This window comes from Poecilia reticulata, linkage group LG23 (genome assembly GCF_000633615.1).
Source record: "Poecilia reticulata strain Guanapo linkage group LG23, Guppy_female_1.0+MT, whole genome shotgun sequence".
Lineage (NCBI taxonomy): Eukaryota > Metazoa > Chordata > Actinopteri > Cyprinodontiformes > Poeciliidae > Poecilia > Poecilia reticulata.
The window spans coordinates 15,275,609-15,285,059 of record NC_024353.1 but is presented as its reverse complement, the minus strand read 5'-3'; the positions used below and the strand labels follow the sequence as shown (position 1 = coordinate 15,285,059).

The window sequence follows — 9,451 nt, the reverse complement described above, 5'->3', positions numbered from 1 at the left end:
ATATATAATATTTCACTCATGATGTGCAGTGTTGCCTTTAGACAGAAAGTGAGTTGTTTTAATTTTTATTAATATTATAGCTTTTTGATTAGAGATCAACAAAAATATAACAAGCTGAAATTCTTAAATGGTCAGGCTAGCTTCTCGGGTAGCTAGCCTGCAGCCACTGCTTACAGAAACTACATAGTAGTTTCTGTCATTTTAAAATATTATCTGTTACGTGACTGTGTGTTTTTCAAACCATGCATTGTCGCCTTTTTTAGCCAGCTAACTGGCAGTGCTATGCTAAATGTTTTTGGCCTATTTCAAGCAGTTCAAGTAATCCTATCTCAGCAGGATTATTGATCTGCTTCAGTGAGTTATTAAAGAGACATGAAACACACTTTACGTCACTTAGACCTGACATTAAAAGCTTGAGTTGTTGTTTTACTGGTAAAGACAAATCGCACAACTAACTCCTGTTAAACTGAGCTGGAACCATGGACAGCAGTGGAAGTTGTCAATATTGTTTAAACCCACCTGGAAAATTAGCAGCAGCAGTTTGATGGATTTCCAGCCGAAAACTTTCTAATCTTTACATTTATGTCGCCATGATCAGGACCACCCAGGGCCGGACATGACTGGAGCTGGAAGTGGTGAGATGTTTGGGTCTTTTTTTTTTTTTAAAAAGTAAAAAATCTATAAGTCCTTGAAGTGGATTGTTGTTATTTTTTCAAGTATTAATATAATCTGCTTTTATATCAATTGAATAATTACATATAAATGTGTTTTTTTTTTTTTTTGTTTTTTTTTTGTGCCGAGTGATTCTTAGTTTAGCAATCCGTTGTGCTGTGTGTTCAGGGGGCCAGGGCCCGTCGGACGGGGCCGACGGCGAGGAGCCAGAGAAGTGTCCGGTCTGCCTGGGCGCGTTGGTCGGAGGAGAGCTCGCCATGCCGGACAGCTGCTGCCATGTTTTCTGCCTCAGATGCCTCCTCACATGGGCACAGGTGACGCTTGTGCAAACTAACACACATTTTGTCACTTTTCTCTGTGTGAATCGGTTAGAAAATTCAGGTGTCTTTGCTTCACCATGGCAGATGTCTTCCTCGTGCCCTGTGGACAGAAGACCATTCACTAATGTTTACAGATGGGACGGCCACCTCGGCCTCGTGCAGGTCAGCAACCCTTTAACTACAGTACTCTCTGGTAACTTCATAACACTGTTATGAAACTGAGAGCTAGTTTCTGTTTGACCTGAGCAGATCAAGTGTCTGATGTGATTCAGATAATATTTGTGGAGGTTGAACAAAAGCCAGGTGGTTTTAATGCGATGCTGACTTTCTCTGGATCTGAACAGGATGAGTTGCTTTTTGAGGTCTTTTGACCTACTTCATGTTTAGAAGTTTTATTGAAGAGATTTCTTGATACGACAGGTCAGGCAAAAATTCAGATTTGTGCCACTTCCACATGTGAAACTAAATTGGATACGTTTTTGATCGTTTTCAAGGCGCGGTCTGAATGGTCTGAATGCGTTATAATCCTGCCAAGCCTTTATGTAGTGGCTTTAAATTTGTGGGTCTTTCTGTCCCAAGTTTAGTCTTCAACAAGTGAAATGCTCATTTTGGTTCAAATCAGCTTAAAAAAATGGGGAAAAAATAACTCATTGGTAAGGTAGCAAATATATTTTGATCCATGGAAATGTTTTTTTTAAATTTTTTTTTAGATTCCTGTAAGGAGGCAAACAACTCAAATAGAATCTGACATTTGCTGCTGTCGAAAACCTGAACAGAAACTCTGTCTCAAGTGAGTTCTCCTGACACATTCTGGTGTTTGACTAAAGAATAATGTTTCTCTTTAAACTCAAATGGTATTTTTTTTTTTCTTATAGAAACAAGCCTGCTAGGAGATTCCGGCAGCAGAAAATGGAGAGGAAATCTGACGTCAAAACAAGAGGGCTCGTACGGAAGTGTATGTTTTTATTTCAGAAACGTGCCTGAACCTGAACGCCTCGTCTTTATGACAACTGACTTATCAATATCTCATTTTAGGTAACGACGAGGAACCATCTTCTCTAAACAGAAAAAAGGTGCGCTTCTTCATCCATTTCTACTGGAAACACGTTTTTGCTGTTGTGGTCTGAAACTTAAAATGACTCATTTAAATCCAAATAATCTGAAATTTTGATTATTATTATTAATGTAGAGGGTCATTAATAAAAATAAGCCTTATAATCCAGTAGAGTCGAATAACTGGGAAGGTTTCAAAATTCTCCATCTGACGCACAAAACTCTGACGAATTGTAATATTATTTCCGATCACGTCATGGCTTTGAGGCACAAACAAAGGAGGGGTTTTGTGGGTAGCAAAACCCCTGCTGAAAATACTTCAAATTATTTAACTACTAACAAGTAACTCTGCTACACGAATATGTCGCACAGAAATATTAATCAAAATCAGTGTTTGGTCTGCTTGTCATTTTGAACACAATTGTATCCGAGTCTCAACCTTGTCTGTGACCTACCCCAGCAATCACAGTCCTGGATTATCCAATCAATATTAGCGACTGGCGTTGTGTGGAACATCTATTGTTTCTGAGCATGGCCTGTCTTGCTCTCAGGGGTTATCACACTGCTGGGTAAAACAAAATCCAATATCCAGTTGGTCTTCCAGAGTTTCCTTTACTCTTGTTCCAGTTTTAGCATCTTTGTTTGATGTGCTCGGTGTTCCACATGTCTTATCCAGGTGAGGGGAACAGAGTGCTGCGCGTGGTCTCCGCCCCCCTGCGTCTCTGTAACAACACCAACTCAGGACGTGTAAGTCCCACCGCTGGCTGTGGGTTTGTAGCTTTAGCATTGTATACGCATTACCGTTTTTATTTATTTATTTTTTTTCTTGTTCTGCAGTGCAGATCCTGTGTGGCTAGCAGAGCACCTAGCATACGACACTGGAATCACACAGTGCAAGCTGCAGGCGCAACAATGCCCTTGGCTCTCCTCTGCTGCTCCCATTCCTGCTGACGGACCCCCAAGGTAATGAAACTGCAGGCTACCCCTGCTGTGAGGAAGGTTGACCTACAGTGATTCAGTTGTTCTTTAATTTTCACTGGCTCCTCAACTTCATTTGAAAGCTTCAGTGAAAGTTGTACTTTTGTAGCTTAATGAATAAAATCAGCTGATGGTATTGTGATGTTTGACACTAAAGCACATTTCTCTAAAAACACTAACACTAGTCTTAGAAAACATAAGCATTATGAAATATGCTTCTGTAGGACTTCAGTGATATGAATTGTGATTCTTATTTAACTGCTCAAATTTTTTTGCATAATTTCATATTTTCAAATTTATTGATGTATATTGACACTCTCATGAAACAGTGGAGAAAATTGTAAAAAATAAAGCAATACAACACTGTCCATTTACGGCTTTGTTGCATTTTGCAGGCGGCGTTTTCCAGGTTGGAACAACTCGTCTCCATTTGGTCTCATCTCATCTCCTTTCACCCCTTGCTTATCGTTTAGCTCGAGTAGTTTTGGTGAGTAACATCTGATGTTTTGGAGATGATGAAGAGCTAAAAGTTCTTTAGAAATCACATAAATACTTATTTATTCTTGTCAAACTCTCCCAGGAACAACATTTTTAATCTCTTAAAAAGATTAAAAATGTTACTACTATTCCAGTTAGTCTATTCCAGATGCATGCAATCCTGGTCCTTGGGGGTAAAATGTAGTGTGCCACGGGTGTAATATTCTACTAATTCCAAACAATTGCCCATTATTTACTGTGTCTGTTTTGTACTGTCCAATAAGGATCAACTGTTGTGTTCTGTCTTGTAGTATTTCAGGGTGTTGTCTGCGCTGTCACGTGTCCTAAAGGAGGAGAGAAGCGGGGCAGCAGATCATCAACATCTAAAGCACCCACCAAAGAGCCAGAGTCTCTCCCCTCCAGAAGATCTAGACGCAACACTAAAAGTCAGGAAGAGACTCCGTCAGACTCCAAATCCCCAGCACAAGCCAGTTTGTCAGACTCTGATTCTTCCGCCGGCCAGTCCTCCAAGCTGAGCAAACCTTCTCCAGCGCCAACAAAGAGGAAAGGGAAACGGGTGACAAACAGAAAGGCCAGTGGCAAACGGAAAGCCACAAGAAAAAACAGCAGTAGTCCACCTGTAAGTGAGGAAGAGGAGGATGGAGATGGCAACATTGAGAAGGAAGAACAAGAGAATGCAACTATAGAAGACATGGATATGAACAACTCTGACCAGCTGCAGACTGCTGAAAATAGCCTCAAAGAAGAGTCGAATGGATGCAACTCTGCTGATGAGCAAGTAGACATAAGCTCTGCGAACGGCGTTAAGCAAAACAAAGAGGTGACGCAAGAAGAATCTTGTGAAAAGCAACAAGAAGAGACAGCTGGCGAAGAAAAAAATTACTTATCCTGTTTTACGGACTCAACTCAGAACAGTCCTGTTTCGACCTATGAGGAAAGCCACAGCCAAAAAGATGAGCCTGTCAGCCCTGTTTCCAGCGCAGATAGAGAGTTTGGTGAAAGGACTTTGCAATCTCCCCCTGACTCTCAAATGACCCTGCTGGAAGACCAGGTGTCTCTTCAGAGTGACGAGAACATAGACCTGGATAATAAGATGGAAATGTGTGAATCAGTAGAGGCGTCCTTACCAGAAGAATATTCTAGTGAATTAAAGGAGGAAATGTGCAGAGATTTGAAAGAGTCCAATTGCCCAGCTGATAGAGAATCTGACAAAAACATAGCCGATGAAGATGTAAACACATCTGAGGACAGTGTTGGAATGCCTGAATCAGAGTATTCAGAAGTCCATAGTTCTGTAGAACAGGCAAAGGAAGATCCTGCACCCAATGAAGACATCGTGACCAAAGAGGAAGTCTTAATGGACTCTATCACCCAAGAGGAGGGCATTATGAAGGAGGACTCTGTCACCCTTGAGGAAACCATAACCAAGGAAAACTCTACCGTCATAGAGAAAGTGGAGAAAGACTCTACAACTCAAGAGGGGGTTTTAACAAAGGAGGAATTTGTGGCCCAAGAGGAAGTCACAACCAAGGAGAAATCTCCATGCAAAGAGGAAGCCATAACAAAAGAGAATGATTCACCAAAGGATGATGTCAAGTCCAACAGTGATTCCACGCAGAGTTACGATTGCACAAATAAGGATGACACAAACATTGTCCCTATGGACTGCAGCTCACCCACAAGTGAGCCTGGGAGCAGTTCCCTTCAGGAACTTGCGAGTGAGAAGGATTACAATACTGACATAGTAACTCCTGCTACTGCTCCCGAAACCCAAGTCAACAAAAATGCCAGTTCCAAGGCACAAAGGGAGAGAGAAAGGAGTCAAGAGAGGAAGAATGGCAAGCAGCGGCGCTCTCGCTTCCACTCGCCATCCTCCAAATGGTCGCCTCGGAGAGAGTCAAGGAGGGAATCATCAAGACGCTCACGTTCAAGAGAACGTGATGACATGTCCTCGAGTCGATCGTCCCGCGCTCGCAGCAGAGACAGAGACAGGGAGCGGGACGGAGAGCGAGACTATTTCAGGAGGGATCGCAGCCGTGAAAGGAGGAGAAGACGATCCAGGAGTCGGTCGCGATCAAGGTCTCGGTCTCGGTCACGATCTCGGTCACGATCTCGATCAAGAACAAGGTCTTACAGGCGAGGGCCTACCCCTGAACGGGCAACATCTAGAGAGCAGTCTCCCCAGAGGAAGGAGCGTAGAGGAGGCTGGAAGTCTGGGCATAGTGGTAGCTCTGGTTACGAGGGTCGAAGATATCAAGGAGGGTCTGGCCGCTTTGAAAATGGTGTGTCTTTAGAAAGCTCTCATGACAGACAGACTTGGTCCGAGAATCCTGACTGGGTCACAGAAAAGACTCGGGGTGACGCTGAAGACAGGAGCCGCGACTCAGGGTTCAGCAGTGGTTCAAAGTGGGAAGACCAGCGAAGGGGCAGCGGAAACGAGGGAGAATCACGTGGACGGGGGGGTCGTGGAAGTTTTGACCGTAGTCGAGGCACAGGACGGGGCGGTGGCAACCGCAGCTTCTACAGCCAACAGGATGAAACGCCCGACACACGCTGGCAGCCCAGAAACAATTTCTCAGGTACAGGCAACAATTCAGGGAACGACTCCTACAGCCGCTTCAATGAAAACCGGGGCGGCAGTCGGAAGAAAGAGTCGGAGCCAGGAGACTCCATGATCGACCGGTCGGGATGGTCCTCAGCATCCAGCTGGGCTGTGAGGAGGACGCTGCCTGCAGATGTGCAGGATTATTACTCCAAGAGGGAGAGAGGAGGAGCCAGCACCTGGAACCGACAAGAGGATGAGCAGCAGGCACCAGCAGGTTATTTCTAGACCTTTTGCTCTATACTTGGAAAAGCACAATCTCCTACACTGTGTGCACAATTATAAGGCTTATTTTTATTAATGACCCTCTACATTGCTGTAAGTTACTCCAACATTTTAATAAACCCTGAAAGTGAATGTTTAAGAAAGTAAAACTAAGGTTTTGGTTTCTCAGGAGAATATTTATATGCACAGAAACACAATTTCCCATGTAACTTTTTTTTTTCTCCAACAAGTTTTTTGCAACCCCGTTGTCTATTATCAAAAAATTATTTAATGATTGTGTGATTAAGGCCCAAATTAACTCAGCAATTTAAAAAGTTCTGCACCCCTAAAAGAGACTTTTGGTCATTTTTGACTATTAAGTGTCAGCTAAATGTCTCTTTGCCTAAAGGAAAAAAAAGGTTGCCTAATAATTACGCACACCTTGATGGTGAATGTTGACCTCCATAGGCCACACCCTTCCATCATTACACAGATACACACCACCTGCTACACTTAAATCCATAAAGCATTCAAGTCTATCCAGCTTGGAGTTGGAAAATATGCCAAAAAAATATTCACTTTCCTAATAATTGCGCCCAATGTATATTACATAATATATTTGAAACGCTAGTTACTTAAATTCTGAGCTGAGACAATGTTCTACCATGACAAGGAATGAAGGTAGGAACCAGGATTTACTCTGGAGACTGCGAGCAGAAAATGGCTGCAGCTACAGAGAGTAAAAGATTTTAGCTAATCGGATTTCTTTCATCATTCATGAAATGAAACTCATATAGATTTGTTGCACATTGAAATATTTCAAGCCTTTATTTCTTGTCATATTTTAGTTTATTGTTAACAGATAATAGAAACCTGAAATTTATTGTCAGACAATTGGAACATGTGAACAAGCAGCTTCTTCCCCGCCTTGTTTATGTAGTCCAGGATTGTCTTCTGGAATCTGTCCAATCAGCAGTTAGTTTTCCCATGACTGTATGTCCCCCTCTGACCCACAGAGAAACCATTTTGATGCTCAGGAAACCTTGGCAGGAGTAAATTAGCTGATTAGGGTGTAACATGAGTTTCTGTTGTTAAACTTTTTTTCCCACAGTATTCAAAGTTTCTGAGACACTAGATTTTGGGTTTTCATTAACTATAAGCCAATATCATCAAAATAGCAAGAAATTAAATCTATAAATATTATACTGTGTGTAATAATTTCTGTATATGGGTTTGACTTACATTGACAAAAATTTTCTACTTTTTCACGATACTCAAATGTTTTCAGTGTCCTTTCCATGTTACAATAGTCTTAAACTTCCAGCAGCAGCAGCTCAGTGTCTGGATTGCCAGTGCTGAGATTGGCTGAGTTGCCTGGCAACTAGGGGAGATAAAAAAATTAAGTCAGTTTAAAGATTTTGATGCAAACAAGTATCTTTGAATAATTAATTTCTGTTAGTATTAATTGTGACTCAATATCAAGATTATTTTGATTAACTTATGACGAATATATAAAGGTTCCTCTGCAGTCTGGAAGAGCTTTCCTTCCTCTTTCATTTATTTATTTTTCCCTTTTTTGTTTTCTTGTTTTTCTCGTTTATTCTTCCTTTCTCATTCTTTCTTCTTTCTCCTTTTCTCATTCTTTTTTCTGTCGTATTTATTCTTTCCTTCTTTGCTTTTTTCTCATTCTTTTCCTTCAAATTTCTTTTTTTTTCTAATTTGTTTCCTTCCTTTGCCGTTAATTTTTTCCTGGTGTCCTTTTTTCCTGGTGTCCTGGTGACTTCCTATCTTCCTTCTTTTTAATTTGTTCTTTTGCTTTCTCCATTGTGCCAATAAATAATTAATGGGATGAATTCATAGTGAACTCAGGTTTTTCCTGTTTTCAAATGGACATAAGGACCATAAGGAAATGTCTAGTAATGTATATAAAATGTGTAGAAACTGTAAAATAAAATTTGTTTTTCTCCATTTTGTGCTTTTAGATCCACCAAAGAGCGACCCTACTCCTCCTAACCCACAGGTTGTCCCTGCTAACGCACCGGTAGCCGTTTTGAGCGTCCTTCCTCCCCCTCCTCCTCCTCAGCTCGGTGTCCTCCACCACCCATACCCATTGCAGCGCCCCCTACCAGTCAGCCTGCAGCCCGCCGCCACGTACCCTATACCACCTCAGGTGCCCATACACCTCCACCCCGCAGTGCCGCTGCTTCAGGTGCCCACCGTCACTGCCCAGGGCCTCCCTCCTCCCCCACCGCCGCCGCCCCCCATGCAGGCCTCTGGCCAGAACGTAGCAGTTGCAGCTCAGCCTGACGGGCACTCGGCTCAGGTACGGTAACCATGGAGACGGCAGCTAACTTCAAAATGCAGTAGCAAGTTGTGTCTATTTGAATGATAAAAATTCCGTATGACTCCAGATGGTGAGCACGGTCGTAGGCTACAGCAAACCAGCCCTCCTCCCCACGCCGACCAAAGTGGGCGTGGCCACAGCATCCCAGGTCCAGCCGGCTCTCAGCCAGGCGCTGCCGTCCTCCACCACCCAGCCCGGCCAGCACAGCAAGGCCCAGGCCGACAGCTCCAAAAAAGAGAAGGTACCCAACAGGGCTCTCTGAGCCAGTACGGACGAGTTCAGCTTCCTGTCAGCTGACCATGTCACTTCCTGTTTGTGCTGCAGAAACAACAGATACAAGAGAAGGCTATAAACGAAGTGAAGACGGCCATGAAACCGTTTTATCAGAGGAAGGAAATCACAAAGGAAGAGTACAAGGAGATCGTCCGCAAAGCAGTAGAGAAGGTACACACACACACACACACAAGTTTGTATTTCTAACAATTAGGAACTTAACTAGGAAAGCTTAACTAATGAATCATTTACAGGGGCATGTTGGGAGGGGGGGAACGGTTACAGGGACACATTGGGGGTCAAACACAGTCGGATCCAAAATGGCATCTAACTTTAATCAAACATGTTTATACTGTGTTTATTCAAACTCTTTCAATTTCAACTTCAGCTTTTTTTTATGGGGATTTTTTGTGATGGACTGCCAGTCGCTTAACAAACGATTATTAATAATATTGTATTACTAATTATTATTATTATTATTATTATTATTATTATTATTATTATTAT

At 42.5% G+C, this 9,451-nt stretch overlaps 1 protein-coding gene across 1 annotated transcript in view; it reads left to right on the top strand.

The window, feature by feature from the left end:
- The window catches only part of scaf11 (SR-related CTD-associated factor 11), a 13,987-nt gene that overhangs the window by 3,032 nt on the left and 1,504 nt on the right, over positions 1–9,451 (top strand). Inside the window, exons 2-14 of the mRNA XM_008401403.1 lie at positions 599–635; positions 841–986; positions 1,077–1,154; positions 1,703–1,782; positions 1,868–1,947; positions 2,028–2,065; positions 2,722–2,792; positions 2,883–3,008; positions 3,419–3,510; positions 3,812–6,340; positions 8,310–8,650; positions 8,739–8,912; positions 8,996–9,115. Coding sequence (XP_008399625.1) covers positions 617–635; positions 841–986; positions 1,077–1,154; positions 1,703–1,782; positions 1,868–1,947; positions 2,028–2,065; positions 2,722–2,792; positions 2,883–3,008; positions 3,419–3,510; positions 3,812–6,340; positions 8,310–8,650; positions 8,739–8,912; positions 8,996–9,115 — 3,894 coding nt within the window. The 5' untranslated portion in view covers positions 599–616. The remainder of the gene's footprint in view (positions 1–598; positions 636–840; positions 987–1,076; positions 1,155–1,702; positions 1,783–1,867; positions 1,948–2,027; positions 2,066–2,721; positions 2,793–2,882; positions 3,009–3,418; positions 3,511–3,811; positions 6,341–8,309; positions 8,651–8,738; positions 8,913–8,995; positions 9,116–9,451) is intronic.